Genomic DNA, 13,324 nt, shown 5'->3' on the forward strand with positions numbered 1-13,324 from the left:
GGCGCCCACCGCAATCTGCCGCCGCAGCCTCGCCTGCGGCCGCCGCAGCATTGTCCTCCCGCCGCGTGGGGACGGCCCAGTCGAGTGTGACGGAGCCGACCCCTAGGCAGTTGGCGCGGCTGCGGGCAGCAGGGAGGGGACAAAGTGCTTTCCGTAGCTCCCCATGTCCGAGGCCTGGAGTTCCCTGAACGAGCCCGGCCAGAAAGGAGAGAAGGGAAGGGTTTTGATACGAATCCCCTACTAGTCTCCAAACTACACCTATGTAAAGGTGTTTTCCCTCTCTAATGATTATAGCCATTGCTTTGTACCAGCAGGAAAGTCCATCTTTCTATCGCCACGGCCACCTCCACTCCAGCCACAGAGCAGTAGAACGTCCTCTGGTGGCATCTCGGTGGGCCAGCCCTGCCGCCTGGTTGCAGCAGATGGTGATTTGGAGGGTCTATAACACCTTGTGCGTCCAAATCATTCCTGGCTCTGGTGAATTTTTATTGAGAGGGCTAGGAAGAAAGAATGGGTTTCCTTTGACTTTGAAAGTGACCTAAGAACCAGGTCAGTGTTGGAAATAATTTCCTTTTTATTTGTAATATTTTCAGAGGAGCTTAAAACATACAATGAGAATAGTCCTAATTTTACTCAGGGATTTCTCTTAATTGTATTAATGGAGATAAAATAGAAATGCAAACACTAGACCTCAATTTTTAAGCGAAAACGTAGGATCTCTCCGACACTGGTTGGCTGGGAGGGTGGGCTGTGGGAATCTGAAGTCCCACACGCGAGGTTGGTACAGCCTTATAAACGCAGGAACCGTGCGTACAGCCATTGCAGAACTGTGTCGCTTCGTGAGACCCTCGATCTCTTTATAGTAATATTGCGGAATCCGCTGCCTGCAGGTTTGGAGAGGTGGCAACAGGATCTAGCCGAAGAGAAAGAGGGAACCATGACAGTGATTTAACTCCTTCCTCTGCGCCCACCTCAGCAGCCCAAAGCGCTCCTTTGGCGGCTGCGCCTCAGCTTGGGTGCAGTGGGACGTGTCCCTCCCATGTTTCCCTTAATTAGGAGGAGGCAAACTTCTATCATTCCCTCCCGCCGGCTTCGGTTTAGTAATCAGACCCACATGAGTCACGCCAAACACGCAGCCCCCTCCCGACCGAGTGACAACTGGCCAGCGTACTCTCGGCTGTTGTCCCTTTAAAACTCGAATCCAAGGAGGTAATGATTTATCAAACTTGTCTTATCAAGAAAATGTCAAACGAAGGGCACCTTGCTTTGCGCTGACGCAAACCTGGCCTTTCCCAAGGAGATATAGAAAGCGCCTCTCTTGCTGGAGCCGAACCCAGTCTTGTCCATAGCTGGTTTCACTCTCTGCCTTCAATCTATTGCCCGTTTCAGACATGGTGAGTGTTTGCTTTTGTTCTTTTAAGAGGACAGGGGGCTGCGAGGGTAGGAAAGGCAGATTCGTTTTGGACATTTCTTTTTGAAATGTTCTGTGCATTCTGGAAGGCGAAGGGGGCTCACATTGTACTTGTGAGCATCACCTGGGGTCGGAAAGAGGTTTCCGAGGCTGTGGAGCTGAGAGGTTGGAAGTGTCTCCCAACTCCGCTCTGCTGGGAACTGTCCTTGGTGCTGAAAAGCCAGGTGCCAGTACTGAGGAGAGCCGCTGTGGGTCCTAGAGGCTACTGAGATAAGAATGCTGGCTAGAACTGAGATACTTAGATTTGGAGCAGATTAATTTAGATTTGGTGCAGATTAAAGAGTTCCGATCTGTGCGTTTGTGAAAGAAGGTTAGACGGGAGGTGTGTGGTTGAGGTGAAGGTAATATGATTATTCTTACAGTATAATAGTAATTATTGGAACTAATATTTACAAAGGCCTGAAAGATAACACGAGGGGAGAAAGTGGATGGAAAAAACACCGCTGGCAGTTATTTTCATTTGAACCTCAATTGGGAGAAAGCAAATGAAAATTAGTCGTGAGTTTTGGTTCCCAAGCCAGTGTAGGGGCATGGATATTAAACTCTTGTGAATAGTTATTCTTGGGGGGGGTGGATAAAAACTTCTCACGTTCTTTTACATATCTGGGAATCTAGAAATAAATGTAGGTTGTGTAAGATAAATCCAGGTACTACCTTGTGTTTGAAATCTGGTTTATTACTGTTCTTGTGGGGTTGTTGTTACTGTTATTTTGGTCGTTATCCTTATTCTTGCTTTTGCTACCTGGCGGGCGGGGGTGGGTTTTGGAGTGCTGGGATTCGCACAACCAATTTGGCCTCAAACACTCGCAGGTGCCAGGGCATCAGCTTTTGTGGCCGCAGCTTGTTTATCGCTTATTAAAAAAAAAAAAAAAAAAAAAAGCAATGTGCATTGTTGAATGACAAAGGAAATGGGGCGGAAAATTAAAGAATCTTTCTACAATGGTGATGGGAACGTGGGCACCCTACAGTCGTGATGTGAAATCCAAAGAGGGCAGGGACCTCATGGCTGTAGGGTTAATTCCACCCTCCACTTCTCCCCCCCTTCCAAAAAACATTTCTGCATCTTTTCTTAGTTCACCTTCTATCAGGGAGGAGAATATTAGTTTCTATATGTCATCCAGTTATCCACAAGACGGACAGACTGAGAAATAATGATTACAGTTTTTCTTGGAGAAGGAAAAACAAATCCAGATTCCAATTTGTTCCCTAGATATTATGTCTGGACCTGAGTTGTGAACGTCTCTATATGTAGATACAGGTATTTTTAAAGCTGCCGTGACTTTTTTTTTTTTTTTTTTTTTGCACGAACTTCACATTATGTTTGCAGGATTGCGGTGCTCCCAAGGAAATGAATAAACAACCAGCCAACAGCCTGGAGGCGGCGGTGTCGCTGGGCCACCACGATGGCTCGTGCGCACCCAGGACGAGCCCGGAGCAGGGGCTTACCGCGGCCGCCGCCGCGCCGCCGCCGCGTGTGCCAAGGTCCTCTTCCACCGGCGCCCAAACTTTCCATTTCCCCGACGCGCGAGCCTGCGAGGCCGAGCGGCCGGGAGTAGGGGCTTGCAAACTCGGTAGCCCGCGGGCGCCGGCGGCCTCGGCGGCTCTGCGGGACTTGAGCGAGGCGCACGGCGCGCAAGCCGCCCCTCCTTCGGGGGGCGCCGGGCCCGGCAACGCGCTGCATTGTAAGATTCCGGCCCTGCGCGGCCCGGAGGGGGATGCGAACGTGAGCGTGGGCAAGGGCACCCTGGAGCGGAACAGTACCCCGGCCGTAGGCTGGGTGAATATGAGCCAGAGCACCGTGGTGCTGGGCACGGATGGAATCACGTCCGTGCTCCCGGGCAGCGTGGCCACCTCTGCCGCCCAGGTAAGCAGGTCGCGCTCGAGCCACGCCGCCTCCTGCTCCCCAGCCGCGCGAGAGGCGAGCCAGGCCGAAGCGGGTGCACGTGTGCTGATGGGGAGACCGGTTGGCAGTGCCAGGTGATGGATGCGGGGGACAGCTTTGGGGCTTCTGGAACTCGCGCTGCGCTGGGGTCACTAGTTCAGGGCGCGAGGGCTGCAGCGAAGCTGCCAGAGGAATTGCGACCTCAGGATCTGCCGCTACCTGCCCTTTCCCAAGCTCAGTGGTAGCGGAAATCCAGGTGCAGACTCATTAAGCAGTTGAGGCATTTAGATTCTTACCCCTTTCTGCAGACAGGACTCCCCCTCTTGCTAATGACTGGGTCTTTTTTTTTTTTTTTTCCAAAACAATTCTTAATTTAAAAAGGGGGAAGAAAATACAGAGAAAAACCTGGGGGAATAATCACTTAATTCCTGTAGGCTTTGCACTGCGAATTACGTTTATCACATGAGAACTCATTTGATGAGAGGTGGCTTACATGAGGCCAGTACTGAAGTTTAAGCCTCAGAGCCTATATTTTCCAAAGCCTGGTACCTAATTTTGTATATATATATATTTTTTCTTAGAGTACCTCTCTCAATTGTATGAGCCTCAGGCCCCCAAAACCTGGATTCACCTGTGCATTTGATCCTTTACGCTCAACCAGAGGCATGAAAAGCCCACAAAGCAAATCCCAGTCCTGAGTTAGGGATGAGGCAGCTATTCCTGGTGGCCCCCCTCCCATATAGACTTTTGTCTTCTTCCATCTCCCTCCAGTTTCTCTCCCTCCTTCCCTGATTTCTTTCCTCCATCCCCTTTCACATATTTTAGCTCTTCCTTTCCCATTGCCTGCCTCTACTGCTATCTCCTCTCCTCCCCTGGGCTCCAGGGCTAAGCGTGTGTAGCCAGTGGTGGGCTCTTGAACCAGAGCATCTGCCTGTGTGAGATCTAGGGTGTGTAGAGCCCTTCTTAGTTACTCTAGTGTTTGTACACACACACACACACACACACATGCCCACACAGCAAGAGCTCAGCTGTTACAATAACTAGAAATGGACATAAACTTAGGCTTTCCCGCTCGCCCTTGCTTTTGGGGTCCACCTCTGGAGCGTTTGGCTGTGTGCATTAACAGCCAGTGACAGCATGTGCCCAAGAGTGTGACCTCAGGTAGAGGCGGAAAATTTGTTCCGCATGCCTTGCTTAACCTCCGCACTGCGGCAAAAGGAGCTGGAATCCCCACCCTTCGTAGCCCCGGAAGAATTGAAGTGGGGAGGGGTGGCTGGAGGTGGTCTGTGTGGGGGAGGAGCGTAGTGGGGATATTGAAGATGTTCACTATAGATCAAGCCCTGCCTTTGCCTATTTTCAGCTCTGCCCATCTTTCTGATTCTCGCCTTTCTGACGCCCACCTCGACCCTCCTCCTCTCTCCCCAAGACTCTTCCTTCCCATTTTGGCAGCTGCTTCTTTACCCTCCATGGCCTGTGGAACAGTGTGGACGTGCCAGGTTGCTAGAATGAGGTGGAGGGTGACTGAGGAGGTGGAAGCTGTGCAGTGGCTCGGGCCCCTGGCAGTTTTGTGTGGTGTCCAGGTGTCCTGAACATTTCCTGAGTTTATTTGAAGTGGCTTCACCTACAGTTTTTTCTGCTTTCCAGTGAGGCATTCCAGAACCAGGGACTGCCCCAAGAAAGCATCTTAGTGTGAGCTTGGAGAGGTGAGCTCCAAAGATCCACAGACTGCGGGAGCTGGGGGGGTGCCTCAGGGGACAGTGATTCTGAGCCCCTCCGTTTACAGATGGGGACACAGAAGCTCAGCAAGGGCCAGTGGCTTGCCTGGGCTTATCCAGCTGGGACGATAAAGTTTAGACCAGAACTCAAGGTTTTCAGTGTCCTGTCTCTTTGCATGTCTGTTTCTCCATTCTCCCTGTTGTTTCACCCCCGCGTCTCTCTCCTTCCCACCTCCCTTGCCCCACTGCTGAAAGGCGCCCCCTTCAATGAGCTGACCAGGCAGGTCCTGCCCGTAGGCTTTAGAGAAAGTGAGGCAGGGGCTCTGGCTGGCTTCAGGCATTGCAGCTCTCCTTCTGGCCTTAGCATGGTGTCCAAAAAAAGACAGGGCTGAGTAAGGGGTGTGAGGAGTTTTGGGAGGAGGGGTTGGTTAGGGTCCTGCTTGCTGGGGACTCTAGGCATGATATTGGGGGCCTGCTTGCCAAATGAACTCTTGGTCATGGGTTGGGGATGGAGGGACCTGCTTGCAATCAACCTACAGTTCAAGGTTTGGGGGAAGCTGCTTGCTGGTGTGATTTGACTGCAGGGAAAGAGGGGTTCAGGAGTCTATTTAAGATGGCTCTTCAGATCAGAATTGGGAGCCTCCTGCTGAAAGACTCTCTGCAGGGTTGAAGGGTCAGGGCCCTGCTTGTAGATGCATCCTCTCTTCAGAATTGGGGTCCTGCTTGCCGATGCATCCTCGGTTGAAAAGTGGGGGCCTGCTTGCTGGGAAGGATCCTCAGCAGTGGGGGAGGGGCGGAATGGGGCCTGCTTGCGGACCTTCCCAGGGGCTGGTATCCGACCATGTGCTTTTCCGCCCCCAGGAGGACGAGCAAGGGGATGAGAATAAGGCCCGAGGGAACTGGTCCAGCAAACTGGACTTCATCCTGTCCATGGTGGGGTATGCAGTAGGGCTGGGCAATGTCTGGAGGTTTCCCTACCTGGCCTTCCAGAACGGGGGAGGTATGGCTTTTCCGCTCTTTCCGCCTGCGGCGGGGCGGGGCGGGGCGGGCACTTGTGGGTTGGGGGGTGACGCAGAGCCCCCGGACGGGGATCGAGGCTGAGAGGGGAGGCTCAGAGCAGCCTCTTCACGCTCCAGTTCGTCCCCTGTGGGCATCCCTGCGAAGCCAGAGGGCAGGAGCTATTGAAAGAGGTTGGCAGTAGATCCAGGAGGCTTTTATCTGGAGACGGAGCTCAGAGAAGAGATGGGTCCCCACGCTTCCTCACTGGTCCAGCTTGGGGGGCTGGGCCCTGAGTCAACTGAGCATTGATGCAGGGAAGTTCAAATCCTAATTTAGCCCACAGGTATTTCGGTACCCGACACACTCCCCGCACTTAAACAACTTTAGAGCCAGGAGCTGTGCGATCCTGGACACTGAATTAAGGAGGTTTTAAGATCATAACCTGGAAATCCGAGCCTACATAGGAGACTTTGGGAATGGGCGCTTGGGTCTTGCAGAACGCAGGATGCAGGCGAACCAGGAGTGGGGAGAACAGAGGGGCTGGGGGTTGTGCTGTTGAAAATCTATTAGAAGCACCCCCCCACACACATCCTCATGGGCACAAGCAGGGCATATTCTGACTTTAGCAAAAATCGTTTTGCAAAAACGGTTTCCGTTTCATTTGTCCTCACTGGGTGGAAGGAAAACTGTTTCTAAAATGGGGAGGACGCCAGTTAGGCCTCTAGGATCCTCTCCTGTGCCCACCGAGGAGGGACCCGGCACATTTACGGTCCCCTTTGCAAGGCGGAGCTAAACTGACAAGTCAAACCCCCTCTAGGAATAGGAATTTGCACCTAAGATTCCCTTTCACAGCTTCTCAACTGGACCAAGGAGACCAGAGCTGCGCCCCTCACCCCACCGGGTTAGGCGGCTTAAGTTTTGTTTGTTTGTTTGTTTGGTTGGTTTTGAGTTTTGATTTTGGTCTCTCGGTGCGCTCCAGGGACAGGGACAAGGGACAGATGCAGCACCATGTGATGATGAAACGGAAAAATGTGTTAATACCTCTCCCCCTAATTCCAAATTAGGACACGTTGACAAGTATTTATGAGGAGCGCAGAGCGTTCGCAATCAGGGGTGCCCCGGAAACAGAAGAACGCGTGCTGGCCACACACATACGGACGCCCCAGCCGTGTTACCCCTTGGTTCTCTGCAAGGAGTCCCCAGACCAGGGTGCCGTGTTAAGCTTTACAGTACCAGGAAAGGGGGCGGGCACTCAGGATGAGGGTGGGAAGGGAGTTCCAGTCCAGGGCGCGCGGCAACTTTGCAGCCCTGCTGCTCTCTCTGCTGGACAAGTCAAAAGGGTCCGTGCTTTGCTCGCCCGGGATCTGCGAAGTGTTGGGCTGCCCAGGGAGTCGGACGCTGGGAGGGTAGGCAACCTCTTCCGCACTGCGGCTCCGGCTCCGGGCCCCTTTGCGCGGGTGGAGAGCTCGCTTCCTCCCTCCCAGGAGCAAAAGAGAAAGATTGCACAATCTACATCTTTCTCGAAAACTCATTCAGGAGAGGATAAAGCAAGAGCCCTGGTTTAAAGCAAGAGCCCTGGTTTTGCCCCGACAGGAAAGGCCCTTCCAGCAGGAGGAAGAGACTAGAGAAAGATCAGCTTTCCTTCAGTGGAGCCCAGTGTTCTGGGCTCTGGCATCTCGAGTCCTGAATTGGTTCTGACTCTGCAACAGCACCCACTTGTCCAAAGATCATGGCTATTCCCCAAGCCTCTACCAAACAACCTCAAAGAATCCTTGAGGATAAAGAACCCCAGAGAACCCTCAGGAAGTCTGTGGAGGCCTGCCAGCTACTGGTGCCCTAGACTGGGCGTTCTGGGGAATAGACATGAAGGATCAACATCAGGGGCCCTTGGTCTAGATAAGACACTCACATAAATAGTGTCAAGTGCTTAGCGCCTGGGGAGAGGTACTGTGGGAAGACAGAGGAAGGAGGCTTCCTGAAGGAGGAAGCATTTGAGTTGACCTTGAAGGATGGAAGGGACTTCTAATGTGGAGAAGGAAGTTGAGACGTGTGTGATGGCTGAGGCAGTGGGGAAGGGGATGTCCCTGCCACCTGTCTGGCAGAGCAGGTCCAACCCTGGTTGGCAGAAGTATTCAGGTAACAGGTTGAGGGCTCCTGGAGTCCTAGCTTAGAAGATTTTAAGGTTTTGGAGGGCTGAGGTGCCAATGAGATTTCACCAAGTCTGGCTCCAGTAGTGAATCAAAGGTGTGGATTTTTTGAACATTAGAAGAGCTTAATTTGGAGACATTGAGGTACTAGAATAAGAAAGAGAAAAGAAGAGAAAATAAAACTCACCCAGTATGCAACCCCTAGCGACCCATCCAATGGGGAACTGAAAATAAGAACGTGTTTGCAGGGTACCCTTGTACTTTTTAGAGGGGGGGCTCTTAAATGTCCTGGGTACCCGTGGTTGAGATGGAATATCGAAAGCTTCCTAGAGAAGGCAAGGGAGCTTCCTCCCTGAGGGGGAAGGTGGAGCCAGCTGGCCTGGGCCTCCCTGGGCTCTCACCTCCCACTCTCTCTTTCCAAGGTGCTTTCCTCATCCCTTACCTGATGATGCTGGCTCTGGCAGGGTTGCCCATCTTCTTCCTAGAGGTGTCTCTGGGCCAGTTCGCCAGCCAGGGGCCGGTGTCTGTGTGGAAGGCCATCCCAGCCCTACAAGGTGAGTCCCCCCTGCCTTCCAGCTCCCTCAGCCCTCCCCTGCCCTCTATGGCACCACGTGGCCCCGGGGAGGGAGACCTGCTTCTGTGATCAGGAGAACCCACTCCTTCCTTCTCTGTTTGATCAGTTTCACCACTGGGGCCCTCTGGAGAATGGCCCAAGATCACCTCTGGCATTGTTCCGTTCCTGGCAGAATGCCTCAGTGTCCCTGGTAGACACAGAGTCTATTCCACTATTAGTGTATCCATCTGTAAGAGAGAGCCAAGACCTAGGTCCCCACCCTGTGCCCAACTGTAAGGATTCCACAGGATTTGGAGGAAATGAATCCCCGGAACTTTTGCTTCCACAGGCTGTGGCATCGCAATGCTGATCATCTCCGTCCTAATAGCCATATACTACAATGTGATTATTTGCTACACACTTTTCTACCTGTTTGCCTCCTTTGTGTCTGCGCTGCCCTGGGGGTCCTGCAACAACCCTTGGAACACGCCAGAATGCAAAGATAAAACCAAACTTTTATTAGGTAAGTTTGGATATACCTACACTAGGTGAACTATTCATTCATTCAGTGAAGACGAATTGAGCACATATTATGTTTGCCAGGTTTTATGCTAGGTGCAGGGGGCACAGAGATTAAAACCAACATCAAATATACTTAATTCTAATATTTAAGGAACTCATGGCCTAGAGGAGAGGTAATCAAATTTTTGTTTGCTCATGAATAGCTGGAGTGTTTGTTTAAAATGTAGAATTACAAGTCCACCAAATAGTCTGATTTACTAGATTTGGCTGGGGTCAGGTCCCCAGGTGACTCATATGCACGGTACAGCTTGTAAAGCAATGGGGTCTAGCGTCTAGGGGAGTGATGCGTGTGATCCTGGGTCCACACTTCACAAAATGCTGCCCAGTGCATGAGGTAAACATGAGAAGAGACACTTAAACTGAGGACCTGTGATAGAAAGGTGCATAATGCTGAAGACCTAACCTAGAAGAGGGAAAGGCTGCCCAGGGAGGCAAGGCGTGTGTCTGGGGGAAGGCTGGTTCGGGCCTGAAATCCACTGGGACTTGAGGACTTGGGGGAACTGTCAGCTTGTTGGGTCAAGGGCAAGAGCGTGATGGTGAGGAGGAACAGGGCAGAGTGGCTGGCAAGGCTCCTGGTCTGTAAGACGTTTTGCCCCTGATGGTACATGTGTTTGTGTCAGGTAACTTCTCCTCTCTGGATCTCAGGTTTCCTCATTTGAAAAATAGAACTACTAACAACATTCTTCATCCTACTTACCTCTGTAAGGAGAAAAGAAAGGGAGGATATGATCATAGTTGGAAAAGCATACAAATAGAAGGTGCTAGTATCAGTTGCCTTTGAAGGTGCTGATCATTTTAATGGACACCAATAAGCAAGTAGTTTCTTCTCTCCCCAGCGGAGCTGTTATTCCCTTTAAGCTGGATCTGGCTGAAGTCAGAATCCTGTGGTCTCTGTATGATTGGCTTTTAGTGTTGGTCCCCCAAACCAGCACTTTTGCCCTGACAGCCTGCACACTGCAGAACTAGGAAGTTACTTAAATGCTTTGAGTGTGTCAGAGAGAAAGATGATCCATCCCTCCCACACCCCAGAGAGATGCACATTCCTAAAGGCAGTAATTCACACTGGAGTATTTTTACACACATGTGCATGTATGCACACAACATGTCCAGCCTCCACCTTGAGAGGCTTTGAATGAGACTGCAGGAAAGCTATAACTGGAGACATACGCCCATCAAATTCAAACCCAGTGCACCTGAGTGCTCAGGAATGGGAGGATGGGGATTTGTTGGGTTCCCAGGTGTGCGGCCCACTAGTGGAATGACCAAGAGTAAGTGCCTCTAGACTCTCTGGGCCTCAGTGCCCTCATCTTTACAATCTCCATGTGGACGGATTCTTAACTTAGCGCAGTGTTTCTCAGCTCAAGCTGCTACACAGTAGAATCACCTGGGGAACTAGCAAATCAAGACATCACTTAGGGTCCAGCCCAGACCAGTTAAATTGGACTCTCTGGGGATGGAGCCTAGGGATTTATTTTTACAGTTCCCCAGCTGCACCCAAGGGTAAGAACCACCAGGTTGATGTTTGCCCACATCCCTTAATTAAGCTGCCCTTAACAACGTATGGAATGGAGCACCCGCCTTCTTTGCCCTGCAGTCCCTACCAACTCAGGGTCACCTCTGCAAAGCTGCTGTCTGAGAGAACTCCACTCAGATACCCCACTTAAGGTAGCTGTTCTCAGATTCACAACCAATAATCTGCTGCTGGAATGGATTCCCAAAAATGTCATTTTGGCAAAGTGCATTTTCTAGGATGTGGGGCTGGAATGGAGAAAAACCTCAAGGTCATCCCAGTGCCCTGCCTGTCCTTCCCAGATTGTGTCTGGGATGGAAGTTACTTTCCAAGGGAGTACCTCTTCCAAAGAGAGCTGTTGCCTTGATCCAGCCTCCAAGGAAGCTTCCCTGGGCACTTCCCTCAGGGATCACGTGTGTCCCACAGCTGTTCCACGCCAGGGATAGGAGTTCAGAAACACATTCTCCTCTGCTAACAATATCCACTAATATGTGTGCAGCACCTTAATAATAATAGCCAGCATTACTTACTACACACCAAGCACCATGTTAAACCCTTTAACTCATATTACCAATGTTAAGATGGACAACAAGCCAACATATGGTTTAACTATCATTTCCATTTTACAGGTGAAAAATCTGGAGCTCAAGTTTAGAAAGCTAGCTCTGTGGTAGACCTTAGATTTGACCCCAAGTTTGCCTGCCTCCCAAGGCCATGGTCCTAACCACCATGTTAAATGCTCCTCAGTCTACAAAGCAGCTTCATAAATGATGTCTCTGCTATTCCTAATAAGAGCTCTATATGTCCCAAGGGGCAGGTGACATGATCACTATTTCACAGGTGACAAAGTGGACTCTAAGCCTTAGAGGGTGGAAGTATCAGGCCGCAAGTCTCAAGGTAGAGCCAGCACAAGGATTTGGGTCTCACGACCCCTGATTCTCTGCTCATCCAGGGTTCCTGAAGGTTCTGTTCTATCAGCCCTGGCAGAGTGACATCTGTCCAGTTGTTCCCTAACTGATGTTTTTAGCTGAGATTCTGTGGGTTTAAAAGAAAGCTCGTGGGCTTCCCTGGTGGCGCAGTGGTTGAGGGTCCGCCTGCCAGCTCAGGGTACACGGGTTCGTGCCCTGGTCTGGGAGGATCCCACATGCTGCGGAGCGGCTGGGCCCGTGAACTATGGCCGCTGAGCCTGCACGTCCGGAGCCTGTGCTCCGCAACAGGAGAGGGCCACGGCAGTGAGAGGCTCACATACCGCAAAAAAAAAAAAAAAAAAAAAAAAAAGAAAGCTCTTTTAAACAGTAGTTTGACTTAGTAATTCCACTTCTGGGGATCTATTGTTAGAGGAAAAATCAGAGACACAGGTAAGGACTATTCGAGATTGTTCATTGCAGTCACATTTACAATCTAGGAAAACACCGGAAACATTTAGACGTGTAACAAAAATTCAATAATTCCATGGTTCAAATAAATTATAGTGCATCCATAGGATGAAGTATTCTATAGTCTTTAAAAGTGAATATTCATTAAACATAGGGAAATCGTCAGCATATCATGTTAAATGTAAAAGCAGAATACCAATTTATAGTATAATTTCATTTTTACTAACAATATGTGCTGGCTAGAAAACATATAGGAAGGTGATACGCAAAATGTTAACTGGTAAACTTGGGGCCATTCTTTTTTTCTGCATTTTCTATCAGGGATGTGTATTTATTTTATAGTCAGAATATATATGTATATATATGTATGTGTACATGTATATATGTATACACACATATATATATAGTGTGTGTATTTTTTTTACAGCAAGCTGAGCAAAATGACTGGGCCAGGCGTGTGGGTGCAGGCCCCCCTGGTTTTGTGGAATTTTTTGCCTGGCTCACAATATCCCAGGGAACATGAAAGGCAGAGTGAAGACATTATATAGCTAAGCACCTCGTCGACTGGTATAAACCATAAAAACGATGCAAGCTCTGAGCAGAGAGAGACAATGGACATTTTTCACTCTATTCCCTGGAAACCTATGGACAGGCTGGGCAGATCTTATTTCATTCTTAGCCAGTGCTTTAAATGTTTTTTGTTTGTTGAAAATGGAGGTATCAATCCTTTCCCCTCTCTTAGTGGAGCCCCTCCATCTGTCCTTCCCTGGGTTATCGGCACTTGACCGGGGCCAGGTATTCTTTGTGTAAGTATTGATCCTTTGGGGTCCTGGGGTGTCTTGGAAAAGGGGATGATGGCCTGACTTACAGAGACATGGGTAGCTTTGTAGCCCCACTGCTCTGCTGGACAAGACCAGAGAGTCCAGACAGTGATGTCCCAGGCTGCCTCCCAAGTGGCCATACTGAGAGGGGCTTGTTTAGGAAATGGAAAAACTCCGTCCCCCAGGGCAGTGTTCCACAAATGACCTTCCAGGCTCACCCTCCCCCTTACAACCCCATAACCAACCACCGTACCCTGTGACAGTGGGT

At 50.5% G+C, this 13,324-nt stretch overlaps 1 protein-coding gene across 1 annotated transcript in view; it reads left to right on the forward strand.

Moving 5' to 3' along the window:
• Nucleotides 1–2,804: 2,804 nt before the first annotated feature.
• Nucleotides 2,805–13,324, forward strand: part of SLC6A5 (solute carrier family 6 member 5) — a gene marked incomplete at its 3' end in the record, with an annotated part of 53,726 nt that continues 43,206 nt past the window's right edge. The window contains exons 1-4 of the mRNA XM_079708780.1: nt 2,805–3,335; nt 5,930–6,068; nt 8,637–8,768; nt 9,117–9,290. Of these exons, the coding sequence (XP_079564906.1) occupies nt 2,820–3,335; nt 5,930–6,068; nt 8,637–8,768; nt 9,117–9,290 (961 nt within the window). The 5' untranslated portion in view covers nt 2,805–2,819. The remainder of the gene's footprint in view (nt 3,336–5,929; nt 6,069–8,636; nt 8,769–9,116; nt 9,291–13,324) is intronic.

Source organism: Hyperoodon ampullatus, assembly GCF_949752795.1.
Source record: "Hyperoodon ampullatus genome assembly, chromosome: 7".
Taxonomy (NCBI): domain Eukaryota; kingdom Metazoa; phylum Chordata; class Mammalia; order Artiodactyla; family Ziphiidae; genus Hyperoodon; species Hyperoodon ampullatus.